The sequence below is a fragment of the Budorcas taxicolor genome, chromosome 10 (genome assembly GCF_023091745.1).
Source record: "Budorcas taxicolor isolate Tak-1 chromosome 10, Takin1.1, whole genome shotgun sequence".
Lineage (NCBI taxonomy): Eukaryota > Metazoa > Chordata > Mammalia > Artiodactyla > Bovidae > Budorcas > Budorcas taxicolor.
Window position 1 is genome coordinate 63,346,940 of NC_068919.1, and position 18,887 is coordinate 63,365,826.

At 40.3% G+C, this 18,887-nt stretch overlaps 1 protein-coding gene across 1 annotated transcript; it reads right to left on the minus strand.

The window, feature by feature from the left end:
* Window positions 1–325: 325 nt before the first annotated feature.
* On the minus strand, window positions 326–18,650 carry SPATA5L1 (spermatogenesis associated 5 like 1). The gene is made up of 8 exons (XM_052646967.1): window positions 17,556–18,650; window positions 15,359–15,544; window positions 10,546–10,704; window positions 5,316–5,525; window positions 4,192–4,416; window positions 2,789–2,923; window positions 1,921–2,046; window positions 326–493 (listed from the first exon to the last, which is right to left on the minus strand). The coding sequence occupies exons 1-8, from the start codon at window positions 18,648–18,650 to the stop codon at window positions 326–328; spliced, it is 2,304 nt and encodes a 767-aa protein (XP_052502927.1).
* Window positions 18,651–18,887: the final 237 nt, after the last annotated feature.

The window sequence follows — 18,887 nt, forward strand, 5'->3', positions numbered from 1 at the left end:
AAACTGGTGAATCTAGAGGAACTTCCAATGGCCCAGTGGTTAAGAATCCGAGCTCCCCAGGTTCAATTCCTGGTCAGGGAACTAGATTCCACATGCCACAACTAAGACCTGGCACAACCAAATAAATACATTTTTTTTAAAAATTGGTGAATCTGAGTTAAAAGTATATAAGAGTGTCTTATTCTTTTAACTTTTCTGTATGAAATTTTAGCCTATCAGGCACAAGTTTTTTTATTTATAGGAAATCATACAGACAAAGTAAGTTGCAAATTATAGTGCATATTCACATTTCAATTAAGCCTTGAGCAGGTATGCAAAATAATTTTTAAATATCTTCTAAAATAGAAAATTCTTTTTTCTGAAATAAGTTTTTATATAAAGTCAAATCCTTATGACTTAAGGATGGTTTTACAGTCTTAAGTGATTCTAGAAAGTGCTCTTGTTTCACTGTGGTCGCTTCCAGTCCATTTTCTTGCAGAGCCAGCAAGGCGGCCTATAAAAGACAAACAAGCAATAGGAAATAATAAATATGCTTCACTGTTGTTTTATGATATATGGTAATACTTTAAAATCTGAACATCAAAATCTCAGTCTCACTTCACAGAATTTCAATATTCATGGCAATAAAAACATTAAGCTAAAAAGTTTAAGTGATTAAGTCTTCTCAGTGGACCATCTTTTCTTCTACATTACATTCTAGCCTTAAATGCGGGGGTGGGGGGGTGGAGCGGGGGGGGAGAAGGGTGGGGTGGGGCCGAGTGCAGAACAACTATATTGGAGTATAGATGAGATCAACTATACTCCAATATTAAAAAAAAAAAAAAGATGAGCGACTGTATTCCTGATCTCAGAGTAGGAGTTTTTAAACAGGACACAGCACTGATCATAAAGAAACAGAAAATGAACAAACCACTGTTATGCACAGGCTTCCCTGGTGGCTCAAAGGATAAAAAATCTGCCTGCAGTGCAGGAGACCGGGCTTCACTCCCTGGGTCAGGAAAATCCCCTGGAGAAAAGAATAACCCACTCCAATATTCTTGCCTAGAGAATTCCATGGACAGAAGAGCCTGACGGGCTACAGTCCATGGGATCGTAAAGAGTCGGACATGACTGAACAATTAACACTTGCACTGTTAACACATAAAACCACGGAAGAACTTCACAGACATAATCTTGAGTTAAAGAAGCAGACAGAAAAGCATACCATATGGTTCCATTAATATAAAGTGCAAAAGCAGCAAAAGTCATCTTCCCAGTGCTAGAAATCAGGAGAGTGGTTCTTTTGTGATAGAGCAGGAAGGCCCATGGAAAGCTTCTAGCATGCTGATGACATTCTTTCTTGACCCAAGTGGTAGTTATACAAGTGTGTTCACTTTATATTAATTCAGTGGGTTGTATCCTTTTGATCTGTGCATTTTTCTGATGTTTTATTTTCACAAGTTTTTGCAAAGGAAAAGCCTACAATGGCTGACCGTTTTTCTGCCTTCAAGATGAAGTTTAAATGCCTTAGAGTGCCTTACAGGGATCTGTGTGAGCCGGCCGCTGGCCACCTCTTCAATAATGTCATCCCCTCACCGCCGATCGTCTGCATGTTTTATTCCCTGTGGCTCAAACATTCCCGACTCCCTAATCATCCTTCCACTTGCAAGGTACACACACCTTCTCTCAGAAAGCCTTCTCTTATTTTCAACTGGATTGGTATTCTTCCTAGCACCCTAAACTTCCCCAACTCACTACATTTTTAAATTCAGTATCACCTCTCGGCACCACCCCCTGCCCCATCAACCCGTAAGCCCTGAAGAGAAGGTAAGGAACCAGGGCGGCTTGTTTCACCTCCCATGGTGCCTCCCTTTCAGTAAATACTGCCAAGTGAATAAATGCAGAAATGTGTAAATTTTCTTCACTAATTCATTAACTTACTTCTTTGCAGAGGTTTCCAAGATCAGCTCCAGAGAAAAAACAAGTTTCTGCTGCTACCTTTTCTAAGGAAACATCAGGCCCCATTGGCATGTTTTTTGTACAGACTTTCAGAATAGAAAGCCTTCCCTGGAACAAAATAAAACATAATATGTTTAGAAGCTTAATGTTTGACATAATGTTATATTAAAACATACAGAATTTTCTATATTACAGAGAAAGTATATATATTTAAGAATTAAAAAATAAGAATCACTTTTCCTCAAGAGGTAAGAAAGTAAATGTGACATCAAGATAAATTTTAATATTTTTATAATTTTTAAAAAGTAAAATAGAGTAAAAAAATTTTTTTCATCCTTCAAAATCTGATAAATAAAAAATGCATTTTCTGTGTCTTTCACCACTCACTGCCAGTGGCTCTGGATGTGAAGGACAAAGGGTTTATTGATTCTTTGGCTGTGGATACATTATATAATCTCTGTAAACTCAGATTTCTCCACTGTAAAATAAGGATGCTCACCCAGATAATCTCCAAAACTCTTTAACGCTTTAGGATTCTTCCATTCTAGCTGCAAAATAATTTTGAGGAGACTCCATAAACTCAGTATTTTGAGTCTTCCACAAAGCTGAAATTACTACCATTTTTTAGGTTTATGTTTCTCTGAAAACAGGACCACAGTACCCAGCAAAAGCAGATGAAAATGATAATTTATGATGGGCCATTAGGTAAGGAAAAACACAGAATCCAACATAGGACACATACCATGTACACTTACATCCAGTCAGGAACTCAACTCTGCCATCTTCTTAGAACTCAGACACTGATGTTTATTAGGAATGCTCACATAGAGTAAATGTGCACAGTGATTACCTTTTCATCTGGAGGTGGAATATAAATAATCTTATCTAGTCTTCCAGGCCGTAACAAGGCATCATCTAACACATCAGGTCTGTTTGTTGCTGCAACAACCATGATGTTGCTACTGAAAATTTCTTGAAACTCTAGCTGAGGGAAAATATACAACACAAAGTAACATCAATAAGTTGTTAATTACTAAATGTATTTTTTCTTTTATTACAAATCAGCAGGTCTGTTTGTTTTAAAATAGGAGAATGCTGTTTTCTTCAGACTAGAATGCTTACATTTCCTATCCAGACCACCTTCTCAATATCAAGGCACCCTAGAAACAAATTATTAATCAAAGAGCTACACAACACGCACACGGTGAAGGGAGTGATCAACCCCAGTGGGGCATCCTCCATGTGAGAACTGATGAAAGCCCTACACCACAGCAGAGAACATCCATCTGCTGACCTGAATGCATCTGAGCCCCAGCGAGTGATTACAACTTAAATGCATGCCTTGAAAAGACAGAAGCATCTGACTAGCACACAGTATACCTATGAAAAGTCTTGGCTCTCATGTTCTTAAAGAAGGAGATTTATTTTACCTCTTTTTTTGTTTTTTCTTTACAGAGGCAAAAAATATGACAACTAATATAAGTTGCATGTATATAAATCCAGGATGAAGATTTTTTAAAAAATATCTAAGAGCTGATACAGCAAGGCCTTACACATGCTAAGCATTCAGAATTGTTGAACTTAATTTTCAGAGCAGTTTTCCAGTAATGTGATCTCTCAAAGCAATGAGTTCCCTGTATCTTCAAGTATTTTAGCAGAGACTGGGTAAACACCTGCCAGAGGCTATAGAAGGAATTCCTGCTTTATGAGAAATGATTAGAACACCTCATGGGTGCCTTCAAATTCTAGTGGCATATGCTCCTAAGGAGCTATAAGATTCTCTTTCTATGGAACAATTTAAGAAATGGGAAACAAGAAAAAATGAATAAAAGCTTTAGAAGGAACAGGATTTCCAAAGGTCACTTTAACTGCATTAGAACCAAGGAAACCTCAACAAAACTGGAAGTTTTTAATTACTGATTATTGGAAATAATAGTCTGTTTTCTTTCATTTCACATGAAACACTCGTTTATCAGGATACAGAAATAAGAAACTCCCTTCTCCACTAGCAATATGCAGTTACATTTCTAATCTTAGGGAAAAATTCACATTCATACATATCTAAGATACTTTATTATAAAATTTGCCTCATCTTCCCAGCTAAATCACAATTTTACCAGTTCTCTAAAAATCCTAATAGTCAAACTGAAATTATATAATTCTATGAGATGACTCCAGCATAGGAAAAGATAGTATAGATGCAGTCTAATTCTTGTTGGCCTGGATTTTTGGTGTATCCTGGCTAATAAATACCTCTTCATTTTTTTCCAGCTGCTTGTATTTACCATGTTGATCTGATTTACCTCCTCTTCTCTCTATAGTCTTCAATCCAACACCATCTAATTCATTTAGAAGAACAGAAAGAACACGATCTTGAACGTTACATTCTGTTCTGCTGATTGATCGAGAGCCCAAGATTGAATCAATTTCATCCAAAAACACAATTGCTGGTGTATTTGCTCTTGCTTGTCGAAATACCTTTTGTTCAAAAGTGGAAATATTAAAAGGCTATACATCATGCCTTATTCATATGAATGAATGCTTTCTGCACTACTATTTATAATTTTTAAAATATAAAAAGAAAGATTCTAAATGTCTAAGAACTGGGGAATGAACAAATAAAATAAAGAACAGTATTATACAGGGGTTAAAAATCTTATCTTCAAAAAACATTTAATATTACTGAATTTTAAAAGCGGTAACACTAAGCTAAATCACAATAAAGATATATATGTATGTATATGTATATATATGTGAATGGATATATATATGGTGGTTTGGTGGTTTAGTCACTCAGTTGTGTCCGACTCTTGTGACCCCATGGACTGTAGCCTGCCAGGTTCCTTTGTCCATAGGATTCTCCAAGCAAGAATACTGGAGTGGGTTGCCATTTCCTTCTCCAGGGGATCTTCCCGACCCAGGAATTGAACCCAGGTCTCCTGCATTGCAGGCAGATTCTTTACCGACTGAGCTATGAAGGAAGCCCGGATATATATATACATATGTAAAATGACTGGATAGTACATAAATATAACAAGTGGATAGGTATATATTATATATATATAATATCCACTCATTTTATATATGTATATCCACTCATTATAGTATTATATATATAATATCCACTCATTCCCCTGCCCAAGGAAATAAAACGACAAAGAAAATTCACCCAAATGTTAACAGTAAGTAGAGAGATTGTGGAGGATTTCCTATTTATACTTTTCTATATTTTCTAAGTTTTCTATATACAAATAGGTATAACATTCTTAACAGGAAAAATAGCCAGTTACATTTAAAAAAATAAGGTTTATCCTTAAGGCATGAAACAAAAATTCAAACGTAAACTTAACTACATGAGGGAAAATAAACAAACCAACCTGAGACAAGATTTTCTCTGAATCTCCAACAAAAGGCGAGAAGAGATCAGCTCCACTCACTGAAACGAAAGAGCAATGACAGCTCGTAGCCAGGGCCCTCACCAGCGTGGTTTTGGCACACCCAGGGGGCCCATATAGGAGAACTCCCTTTGGTTGTGTCAGGCCCATCCTAACAAATTCCTGAGGGAATTTCAGAGGCCATTCAATGCTCTAAAAGAACACAAAAAGAGACAGGACACAAAAGGAGACAATTGTTTTAGTATAATGTGAAAAAAAATTTTTTTCAATAAATTCATTCAACAATCTTCAGCTACCTGCTATGAGCTGGATATGGGGTCTAATCTCCACACAGCAGCCAGTGAGCTTATGACATAAGTGAGGTCACATCACTTCCTGCTTAAAATCTTTCAATGACTTCTTGTCAGAATTACAATATTCAAATCCAAACTCCTAACTTATCACTGCTTAGAAGGCCTAACATAACCCATCACCCAAACACCCCACCGTTTGTTCCCATCTCAGGGCCTTTACTTGCTAGTCTCTCTGCTTGAACACCCCCTGTGATCTTTATATGCTATTCTGCATCACACAGGTCTCCACTCAACAGTCATTTCCTTGGAGAGGTCTTCCCTAACCACTGTAGTTAAAACAGACCTTCTTCCTCCTAAGCACTCTATGCTACTATCCATTTTTTATTTTTGGAGCACTAACTCATTTGCTATCTGAAATTACTGTATTCCCATGCTGAGTTTGTCATTCTGCTCTTGCCAGAATGGAGGCAAAGTTCACCTCTAAATCCCCGTCACCTAGAATGACACCTTCACAAAGTAGGTACTCATTAAACGTTAGCTGAATTATAAATAAATCTTCAATACCTCTGAGGTAGATGATTTTGTTATCATCATAATTTCAGAGATGCAGAAACTCAGGCTTAAAAAGTGAAGTAACTTGCCCAGGCCTTATTACCTTAACGTGAGTGAGGTAGTAGAACTAAGACTAATCCCAGACAGTGTAGGTCAAGAGCGGGAGTTCTTAACTACCGATACATTGCCTCTACAAAAAAAGACAGACAAGATCCCCGTACTAGAAATTCCTATTGTAACTGGGGAGACAGGCTTAAAAACTAACAACCAGGCCAGAGTAGGGCATTCCGTGGACAAGGAACAAATATATACAGAGACACATCAACCATCCAGTTCATCTCCCAGTGGTAAGCAGAACAGGGTGGAGGACGTGGGAGGCAAGGAGTGATGGAGCTGAAATGGAAGTAGGAGTCAGATCACACTGGGCCTTGACAGTTTCAGTCAACAATGAGGAAGCAGTATGGAGAATGAACTAGAAGGAAATGAAACCAGAGGGAAGGAAACCACTTAGCAGTGGTCAATGAGTGCAATGACTCCGACTACAAAAATAATAAGGCTGGATGTGTCAGAGGCAGCAGAGATCGTGTGGGAGGGATGGACCTGAAACATACAATGGAAGTGTACTTTATGCAGGGGGGAAGTCCAGAGGGGAAGGTATGTGACATGCAACATGACATGCATTTAGAAAACAGGTCTCTGACTTAGGGGATGGGGCAACTGGCTGGCTTTATTGGGAGAGGGCATCCAGCTATAGAGATGGAATCGGTAAGGTGAACTCTGGACATGCCATGCTGAATCCGAGATCCCTAGAAGTTATTTAGTATGCAGGGAGTTAAGTAGTTTTGATGGTCAAAAGAACTATCTGCATGGGTTATAAAGATTTCTGAGTTAGCTGCTTTCAGGAGACAGCTAAAGCCTGGGACACGCTTCAGGAGATGAGAGATGAAGGACTCACTTAGAAAATGCAAAAAGAGGACTCTTGGGAGCTTGGAGAATTTAACATTTAAAATAAGGGAGAGGAGTGCTCAAAAAGGTAGGAAAGCCTAACATCTCAGAGCTAAAGGAAGACAGTGTGTCTCACAGGAAAGTATGGCTATTTTGTGAAGATTAAATGAGAGTATATAAAAAAATTAGAGCATATTTAAATGTGCTTTAAGAAAATAGGAGATATCAAGGGAACATTTCATGTAAGGATGTGCAAGATAAAGGATAGAAATGGTTAAGGACCTAACAGAAGCAGAAGAGACGAAGAAGAGGTGGCAAAAATACACAGAAGAACTGTACAAAAAAGTCTTAATGAACCAGATAACCAGGATGGTGTGGTCATTCATCTAGAACTGGACATCCTGGAGTATGAAGTCAAGTGGGTCTTATGAAGCATTACTACGAACAAAGCTAGTGGTAGTGACAGAATTCCAGCTGAGCTATTTCAAGCCCTAAAGGACAATGCTGTTAAAATGCTGCATTCAATATGTCAGCAAATTTGAAAGACTCAGCAATGGCCACAAGACTGGAAAAGGTCAATTTTCATTCCAATCCCAAAGAAGGGCAATGCCAAAGAACGTTCAAATTATCATACAATTGCATCATTTCACATACTTACCAGGTTATGCTCAAAATCCTAGACTTCAGCTGGCTGAAGTGAATTGAAAACTAGATGTACAAACTTGATTTCAAAGAGGCAGAAGAAATCAGAGATCAAATCGCTAACAGTTGTTGGATCATGGAGAAAGCAAAGGAATTCCAGAAGAACATTTACTTCTGCTTCATTGACTATGCTAAAGCCTTTGATTGTGTGGATCACAACTAACTGGAAAATTCTGAAAGAGATGGGAATATCAGACCACCTAACCTGCCTCCTGAGAAATCTGTATGCAGGTCAAGAAGCAACAGTTATAACTGGACATGGAAAAACTGACTGGTTCAAAATTGGGAAAGGTATACAAGACTATATATTGTCATTGTGCTTATTTAACTTCTATGCAGAGTACTTAACTTCTATGCAGAGTATTTAACTTTCTATGCATCATGTGAAATGCCAGGCTGGATGAAACCCAAGATGGAATCAAGACTACTGGGAGAGGGATACCCCTGACGTTCAGTGGTTAAGACTCCACACTCCCGAGGCAGGGGCCCTGGGTTCAATCCATGGTCAGGGAACTAGATCCCACATGCTATAATGAAGATGGAAGGTCCTGTATGATGTAACTAAGACCCAACACAGTCAAATACATACATACATACATACATACATATATATACATACATACATACATATATATACATACACACACACATACATATATACATGCTGCTGCTGCAAAGTCACTTCAGTCGTGTCCAACTCTGTGCGACCCCATAGACGGCAGCCCACCAGGCTCCCTCGTCCCTGAGATTCTCCAGGCAAGAACACTGGAGTGGGTTGCCATTTCCTTCTCCAACGCAAGAAAGTGAAAAGTGAAAGTGAAGTTGCTCAGTCGTGTCTGACTCTTAGCGACCCCATGGACTGCAGTCCACCAGGCTCCTCCATCCATGGGATTTTCCAGGCAAGAGTACTGGAGTGGGTTGCCATTGCCTTCTCCTATATATATACATACACACATATAAATATGTATAAAGATTACTGGGAGAAATATCAACAACCTCAGATATGCAGATGATACCACTCTAAAGGCAGAAAGTGAAGAGGAACTAAAGAGCTTCTTGATGAGGGTGAAAGAGGAGAGTAAAAAAGCTGGTTTAGAACTCAACATTCAAAAAAACTAAGATTATGGCATCTGGCCCCATCACTTCATGGCAAATGGGAAGGGAAAAAGTGGAAACAGTGACAGATTTTATTTTCTTGGGCTTCCAAAATCACTGTGGACAATGGCTGTGGTTTTTCCCAATAGTTGTGTACAAATGTGAGAGTTGGACCATAAAGAAAGCTGAGTGCCAAAAAATGGGTGCTTTCAAATTGTGGTGCTGGAGAAGACTCTTGAGAGTCCCCTGGACTGCAAGATCAAACCAGTCAATCCTAAAGGAAATCAACCCTGAATATTCACTGGAAGGACTGTTGCTGAAGCAGAAGCTCCAAGACTTTGGCCACTTGATGCAAACAGCTGACTCACTAGAAGACCCTGATGCTGGGAAAGAAGGTGGGCAGGAGGAGAAGGGGGCAACAGAGGATGAGGTGGTTAGAGAGGAACATAGACTCAATGGACATGAATTTGAGCAAACTCTGGGGGATGGTGGAGGACACAGTAGCCTGGTATGCTTCAATTCATGGGGTCACAAAGAGTCAGACAGGACTTAGTGACTTAGCAACAACCACAAAATGTGCCTATCCATGGATACAAGGATTTCAGGGTTCACTGTAGATACAGCTCCTAGTTGAGATAAATAAATTGTAATGGATACTTATAAATTAGTCTTGTGTGTGCTTGATTTGAGAAACCTACTTTCTTATGGTAGGGTCACTCAAAAGGGAATTAGAAAAATTAATTTATGGAACTGCAATGCAGGTAAGAAAATCCGGTGAGCCGTGACCCCTAACAGCCACTGTGAGAATCAGTATCAAGTAACTACTCAGGCCAAAGTGACTGTTAATTTTGTGTTTTTACCAGTTTGGGGGTAAATTCAGGCCTATGAATGAAGAATTTGTACAGTCTATGAACTAAGAATCAGTTTTACATGTTTAAATATAAAAAAAAAAAGAATATTCTGTGGTGTGAAAATTATATGACTTCAGTGTCTATAAATAAAATCTCATCAGAACACACATACTCATTACATATGACTGCTTTTGTGCTGTGATAGCAGAGTTGAATGACTGCAACAGAGACCATAAAACCTAAATTATTTACTCTCTGGTCCTCCACAGAAAGAGTTTACTGACCCTTCATCTAAATTAGAAACTCTTTAGAGCAAAAACTAAGCAAAAAGATGAAGAAAGAAAGTATGAAAAATGGCATTTGATGTCTGTAGAGTCCAGTTAAACAAGGACGGAAAAGCAATCATTAGATCCAGATGTTGCTGCTGCTGCTGTTGCTGCTAAGTCACTTCAGTCGTGTCCGACTCTGTGCAACCCCATAGACGGCAGCCCACCAGGCTCCCCCATCCCTGGGATTCTCCAGGCAAGAATACTGTAGTGGGTTGCCATTTCCTTCTCCAATGCGTGAAAGTGAAATCGTTCAGTCGTGTCTGACTCCTAGGGACCCCATGGACTGCAGCCCACCAGGCTCCTCCATCCATGGGATTTTCCAGGCAAGATGTTAGGTTCCCATTAGTGAAGGCAGCCATAAGTTTCAGTGCCACTTGTTTACACCACAAGTGCATTACACTTAGACCATCATATTCTACTGGCTTAAGCAGATTCTCTATCTCACCTGCTTTAATTTCAGTTTTACATCTTCAAGGCCACCAATCTGCTCCCAGCCAACAGGTTTGATGTCTGTCAGTCCAATGACACTTCGAAATGACGAGGGTTGGATCTTTTTAAAAGCTTCAAGGAAGTCTGTTTCATCAATCGTTGGATTGTCCTGTTTCTGAAGTAATCCACCCCAAAAAGTGAAATCAAACCAAAAATCAGGTGGGCCTTTTTTGTGGCACACAAACATGATTACTTTTTTATTGTGATCTCCATTTGAATTTATACATCTATTTTGTTGTCACTATAAAGAGATTTATAACACATGGTATGAAAAAATTAAATGTCTCCCCCTCAACTCCCACCAATCTTCATCCCCAGAGAATGTCACCAGTCTCCTGTGTATTCTTCCAGTATGTTTATGACATGTGTATATCCTTTCAAAGAGACACACAAATGGGACCATACTGTACACATTAATTTGTACTTTTTCATCTCTCAGGAATCTTTTCATGTCCACGAATACAATAATACCTCATTCTTTCTGACAACTGCATAACATTGCATGAGTATTTTAATGACACCCTTCTGTTGAACAGAGGTTTTCCAGTCTTTTGGTACTAAACACAAAGCTGCAACTGAATGTCTTTGTATACATGATCAAGTATTTTATATAATACTTTCCTCAAAATAGAATTACTGTGCTTAAGAGTATGCACACTTACAATTTTCATAGCTACTATTAAAATGTGCTCCAAGCTGTACCAATAATATGAAGCTATTTTCCCCACATCTCTCTAACACTGGACACGACCAAACCTTAAATTTCTGCCATTGTGACAGAAGACATGGTGTTTACTATTGCGTTAATTAAATTTCTTCAATCAAGAGTGAGGTAAAAAGAATAATGGAATTAGAAAATAAATTTTTCAACCATTACAGTAATGGCTATTTGAGGCAAGAATCATCAGTGGATGCCAATCTAGGGGAGAGAAAGTCTGACAGGGAACAGGATGTCTGCATTGTCTCAAAGGGTCTCCTCACAGATTTCTTACTAGTTGCAAAGGGAAAAATAACAGCTCTCCAGCAGACAAACCGGACCAATGCTTGACTAGTTGATCGCACCAGTCACCCACAAGGGGCACCCCCAGTGAGGAGCAGGTGGACACACTAAGGCTCCACAAATGACATCCTAAGAAGGACACACTAACATTTAATGCAGTGCTCCCAATGGGCATGCATAACCTGAATCTAACTAGGAGGAAACAGACACATCCAAACTGATAGATGCTCTATAAAATCACTGACTTTAAATCTTTAAAAATGTCAGTGTCAAAATGTCACGCACACACCAAGAAAGTGCTATGAAAATGTTCAAAATTAAAGAAAACCAAAAACTAAACATAATACATTGTCCTGGACTAAATTCTACACTGAAGGAAAAGGGTGCTACAAAACTTGAAACAGCCAGCAAAATCAAAATAGGGACTGTGGATCTGACAACGTTTTGATCAGTGTTAAATTTCTTGAATATAATGAGATTATACATACTTGTTCACAGGAAATGGACACTAAAATATTAAGGGATAACAGGTTAAGATGCATGCAACCCATTTTCAAATGATTCAGAAAAAAAAGACAATGTGTATATGTATACAGTTGACCCTTGAACAACATGGAGGTTAATCCTTATTTAAGTAGAGGTAGCCCAACAAATCTGTTGTTCCCCACATCCGTGGATTCAGCTAGTCCTGGACCATGCACTATTTGTAGGATTTACTATTGAAAAATATCTATATATAAGTGAACTGGCGCAGTTCAAACCCATGTTGCTCAAAAATCAACTGTATATATAGAGACAGAGAGACGAGAGAAAAGAGAGGAGGATAAAGCTAATATGGCAAAATGTTAAAAACTTGTCAGTTTGGATAAAGGAATTAACAGGAGTCCTCTACCTTCACCTCTCCTTGAAGTTTTGTTTAATTTAAAAAAATTTTCCCCTGAAGCTTTAATTATTTCAAAATAAGTTTTTAAAAGAGAAAGAATCAAAAAAGACTAATCTTTAAAGAAAGTTGAGGATTTTTCATGTTTATTAGTCATTTGTAATCCTTTCACTGTCAACTACCAGTTCATCAGTTCATATTTTATACACATTTTCTCTTAGATTGGTCTTATTGCTTTGTAAGACTTCCTTCTATACCAAGGAGATTGGTCTTTTGTCATGGGCTGAAAGTATTTTTCCCAGTCTGTCTCATGTCCTTGCCTTTGTTTATAATATTGTTTGTTTTGCCTTTGAACTTATCATCTTTTTTAAAAACAGTATTGTTTTGCCATTCTAGAATGGTCAAATCAGTAAATATCTTCTTTTTGGCTATTAAAAATTCACATTTCCATTTGTAATATCTATATTATATTTAAGTATTTACCCTTACATAAAATTCTGAATATTTAGTTGTCCCCAAATTCCCATTTTCAATAACAAACTATTTTATCCCATTTATGTAAGATTAAATAAGTGAATATGTATATACAGAGCTATCATTAACTGTTCCTAAAAATGCTAATAACTATAATCTCTGGGAGATGAGTTTTCAGACCATTTTTATCTTGTTTAATTTCTCACAAAGAATGTTATTGAGTAATTTTTTTAAATAGCATCTTTTTTTTTTTTTAACTAGCTAGCAGTATCAGATATTGGGTAAATGAATACTAATACACTTTAGGTGAGTACCAACTAACATTTGAAAATCCCATTTACACTTCCAGATCATTAGTGTGTATATATTATTCACTTGATTTTCATAACCCTTTCAGGCAGATAAAATCCTTTCCCCTCCATGTGTATATGTTTATGTGTTAAACTATATTTCCAATTCTTTAACAGACATACTTGACAAAAAGCTGAACAAACTCTAATGTGTCCTCATCTGCCCTGTAATAGAGGCAGCAACAGCCCCTCAAGCTGCCTGGAGATGGAAAAAGAAATAGATGGAACCAGTACCTGCCCAGATGCCTCTGTCCATTCTTCCTTTTTGCCTTTCTTTTTTTCCACTTCCCCTGGTTGTTTATGAACTCAGCCATCACCTGTGCTAACCATGCCTAGGCAGGCCCTCCTGAAGTAGCAGTGGGCTCCACCCTAGGACAACTGCAGCTGGCTGGTCCACCTAAGCCAAGGTGCTTTAGGTCAAACCTGGAACTTCAAAGCAGAGGGAATTCTAAATGTAAACCTCTGTTCCCGCATCCTGTACTCTTGTCCTCCATTCAAGAGGCATATATTCTCACATCTTCACACATGGGACTTGTCATTAAATCTTTAAGCACTTCTGGTTCTAAACCCCAAAGATGAGGACTTAAAGTTCACGTAATTCCTTCCCTACCTTCAGTGTAAGAGTAAAAATAAAGGAAAAGAAGATGAGGAAGGATTAAATTAGGTAAAAATGTTTTCAAAATCTAGGATAAATCATCCTTTTATGGTTTAAAAAAAAATCCTCAAAATTAGGGGTAAGATCAAAGGACAATTTTATGTGTTACAACAGAACCCCTAGCACAATGAAATTAAATTTTTTCTGGAGGAGTTTAGGGACTCAGGATGACTTATTACATACAAAGTGAACAGATTTTCCAATCTATAGTGTTGAAAACTACTACATTTAAGTTAATATCCCAACTATTTTTTCAAAAGGCACTCATGAATTAAGGATTTAAATGTCAAAGATGAATTTAAGTAAAATTCCAGGCACCTAATCTTCTCCAGGGTAAGAAAAGTTTCTTTTCCCTACAAGATGCGTATTGATAACAAAGGGAAAAATAGTATCTTAACAATGGAGAAATCTCAAAGTTAACGACCTTATCTAAGATATCAAATCAGTAACAGGACAAAGATATATCATTTCTACCTAACAGACACAATGAGAAGAACACAGTATCATTTCTGGAATATTTCTGCCAAAAATGCAAAACCTGACTCAACTCATGAGAAAATATCAGTCAAACCTACACTGAGGAACATCCTACAGAACAACTGAACTGTACTCTTAAAAATAATTAAAGTCATAAAAGAAAGACTGAAGAAGTTTCTAGATTAAAGATTAAGAAACCATGACAACTAAAAAATGCAATGTGTAATCTTGGATCAAAAAAAATTTTTTTTTCTTTTTTCCTTTTAAAATTTTTGCTACAAAGGAAATTAATGGGACAAATGGTGAGATTTGTATAAGGTCCATATAGATTAAGTAAAAGCTGGTATTAATTTCTTCATCTTGATTATTGTTTGTACTATTGGTTAGCCTGATTTTAGGAAATAAACACTCAACTTTTCAAAGCTATGTGGGCATTCTGGCTGCATTTGAGAGTATAAGTATATATACATAAACATCCATACACATGAAGAGAGTATGATAAAGCAAAGGTGGTAAAATGTTACGTTTGAAGAATCTGGGTGAAGAAAATGAAAAAATTCTTTGTACTATTCTTGCAACTTTTCTCTAAGTCTGAAGTAGATTCAAAATAAAACGAAAATTTTAAAGACACATGTTTGATTCTTCTGGGGTCACAGTGTCTTTTTCCTTATTGCACTGGGCTTTAGCACTAAAGAGTTAGTATGGGAGAACGGGAACATGCCCTCGGCCGACCTAGCGAAGTCAGCTCTCTCTCCCCACTTTCAGTCATACACTAGTTATATATGGAATTCAGATGTAAAAATACATATAAGAAACAGATGTCTAAGTTGTCAAAAGTTTCAAGAAAAGGTACTTACCACTTTTTTAAGTCCCCAAATTAACTTGTTACATTAATAAAAAGGTTAACGTAGGTCATAAACCAATACTTCTTACCTTCTCACTATGAAGGAGAGCCTGCATGGCAGCCTCCCTACAGAGTGCAGTCAGGTCTGCACCAACATAGCCAACTGCCATTTCTGCAAGGAGGTTCAAATCAACTTGACCAGAGATAGGCATCTTTGAAGTAATCACTTGTAGAATTGCCTTTCTTTGTCTAAGAGTGGGAGTTCCAATGACAACCTATGTGCAAAGCAAGAAAAGAAAACATTTACAGCTTAAAAATATTTTTTTATCCTCACAAATGTATAATAATTTAGCGAACAAATCTGGAACTATTACTAGGTACTCTTAAGTACATATCTTAGATTCTGAATATGAGAAAATCCTTATTTTCAAGAGTGAAACAGCTGGCTTGAAACTCAACATTCAAAAAACTAAGATTATGGCATCTGGCCCCATCACTTCATGGCAAGTAGAAGGGGGAAAAGTGGAAATGGTGACAGATTTTATTTTCTTGGGCTTCAAAATCACTGTGGACAGTGACTGCAGCCACAAAATTAAAGGATGCTTGCTCTTTGGAAAGAAAGCTATGACAAAAATCTAAACAACAAATGAGAAAGCAGAGATATCACTTTGCCGACAAAGGTCCCATATATCAAAGCTATGGTTTTTCCAGTAGTCATGTAGATGTGAGAGTTGGGCCATATAAAGAAGGCTGGGTGCCTAAGAATTGATGCTTTCAAACTGTGGTGCTGAAGAAGACCCTTGAGAGTCAGTCCCCTGGACTGCAAGGAGATCAAACCAGTCAATTCTAAATGAAATCAACCCTGAATATTCACTGGAAGGACTGATGCTGACGCTGAAGCTCCAATAATTTGGCCACCTAATAAAAAGAGCCGACTGATTAGAAAAGAACCTGCTTCTGGGAAAGACTGGAGGCAAAAGGAGAAGGGAGTAGGAGAGGATGAGATGATTACTTAGCATCACTGACATGAGTTTGAGCAAACTCCAGAAGATAGTGAAGGACAGGGAAGCCTGGTGTGCTGCAGTCCATGCAGTTGCAAAGAATCAGACATGACTTAGTGACTGAACAACAGCAACAACGTCAGGAAGTTTTTGTTATTTTTGAGAACCTATCACTTTCTAGGAGCCAGTAAACCAGAAAGTCTATGTCCCTACCCTTATGGAGCTTATTCAACAGACAGGTATTAGATGGTGTGAAGAAGAAATCCACTTAAGTTCTAAACAGATTATGCTAAAGTCTGTAATTATCAGCTGTCTCTTTACAACCCTACCACAAAGTTCAAACATCACAACCACTATTCAAACCATCTAACAGAAATCAAGAATCAATTTAGGGCTGAAGTTCATAAAATAATACTTGAATATTTGAATATTTTGAATATTCAATCTTCCTGACAACTAAGAGAGCAACTGTGGTACAGGATGCTGGCATTCAGACAAGGAATGCATAAATCTAGATAGAAGAGTTAACGTCTGCTTTGATTTAGTTCTTCCCTGCCTTCTTTCTTATTTCAACACATTTGTTTCTTGAGGCTATCCTTCTACTTTAGATTCTCATTCCAAATCCTAAGAGTATAATAGCTTGTTCAGTTCAGTTGAGTCGCTCAGTCGCGTCCAGCTCTTTGCGACCCCATGAATCACAGCACGCCAGGCCTCCCTGTCCATCACCAACTCCCAGAGTTCACTTAGACTCAAGGCCATTGAGTCGGTTATGCCATCCAGCCATCTCATCCTCGTCCCCTTCTCCTCCTGTCCCCAATCCCTCCCAGCATCAGAGTCTTTTCCAATGAGTCAACTCTTCACATGAGGTGGCCAAAGTACTGGAGTTTCAGCTTTAGCATCATTCCTTCCAAAGAAATCCCAGGGCTGATCTTCAGAATGGAGTGGCTGGATCTCCTTGTAGTCCAAGGGACTCTCAAGAGTCTTCTCCAACACCACAGCTTGTAGTAGTCCTTAAAAACTAACACTACTGATAACAGTATTCATCTTCAGGGCCTGCAACAATCCCAAACGGCCCCCTGGCTTCTCAGAGCAATTTGACTCTGAGAGGGAAAGGGTCCTGGCTTGCAGATCATTTGTTAACCAGAGAACAGGTTCTCTAAATAAAAGCCCCACTCCAGTCTCCCTGGCTTCCAAAGCTAAGTGGGAAACGCGTGGGGGCAGCCAACCAGGGCCAGATGAGGCCGGATTCAGGGGCAATGCGCTAACTGGCTGAGCCTTTATTTACCTCTCGGTCGAACCTCCCAGGTCTACGCAGCGCTGGGTCTAGAGCATCCGGCCGGTTGGTGGATCCCACAACCACCACCTCGCGGTCCTCACCGATGCCGTCCAGCAGCGTCAACACCTGGGCCACCACGCGGCTCTCGGAGGCTTGGTGTGGGCCGCCCCGCCGGGGGCACAGGGCGTCCACCTCGTCCAGGAAGAGGAGGGTTGGACGGCGGCTGGCCAGCTCCCGGGCGCGCTGGAAGATCCGCCGCACATTTTCCTCCGTCTCCCCGGGCCGGGCGCCCTGGAGCGCGGGGGCGCTCACCGCCAGCAGCTCCGCGCCCGTCTCCCGCGCCACTCCCCGCACTAGCTGGGTCTTGCCCACTCCTGGGGGGCCGGCCAAGAGCACCCCGCGTGGCACTTCTAGCCCCAGCGAGGCCAAGGCGCGGGGGTAGCGGAGCGGCAGGCGGAGGAGCTCCCGCAGCGAGTCGGCGGCCTCCGAAAGGCCCCCCAGGGGTACCTCGGGCTGCGGCTCCTTTTCCGACGGAGGCACCTCGCTCAGACTGATGTGGGTGCGAGGGGTGACCAGCCCAGCCGGATTCGGGCTGGGCGCCCCGCTAACGATGTGCAGGGCGGCCACTGGACCCGGAGTGCCTGGAGGAGCGGCCACCACGTGGCCCTGAGAGACTGGACGGTTCCTCAGCAGCTCCTGCACCGCCTCCAGCACAGCGGCTGGACTCGGGGCACCAGACGCACCCGCTTGCTCCCTCAACTCCGGCCACACCGCGAGGCGCCGAAGGGGCGGGCAGGGCACTAAGCGGAGTCGGTTCAGGTTAATAATGCCCCCAGACCCCAGCGCGCCCACTGCCGTCCCCGGGCTCGTACACTGCGGGTCCAGCTGCACAAAGCCGTCCGCTCCATCCCGCCGCGGCCAGGCGGTGCAGAGGCAGGAGCCACCGTCAGGCAGCGAGATCTTCACCGCCGAGCCCAGGCGGGCGCCTAAGGCGCGGAGGGCGGTAGGGCCCAGACGACAGCGCTGGGTGCCCCGATCCCTAGTTTCTACGGGTAGCAGCTTTAAGGGAGGTCCTTCCGGAAAGGAACCCGAGTCCGGAGCCATTTCTCACGAAAGACTCAAAACCCAGGAAAATCGGACAGGAATTCCACCCGGCCGGAAAGACCGGCGCACCGTGGCCGGAAGTAGGTGATGCGCATGCGCCAGGGAAGCCGCTGATGCGGGTTCCCTGATAGGTGGAAAGGACCAATGGAAAGTTAGACTAAGTTAAACAATGATAGGACGGTCAGGCTAGTTTGCCACGGTGTTGGGTTTGGCAAAATCTCGTGGCCCTTTTTATAG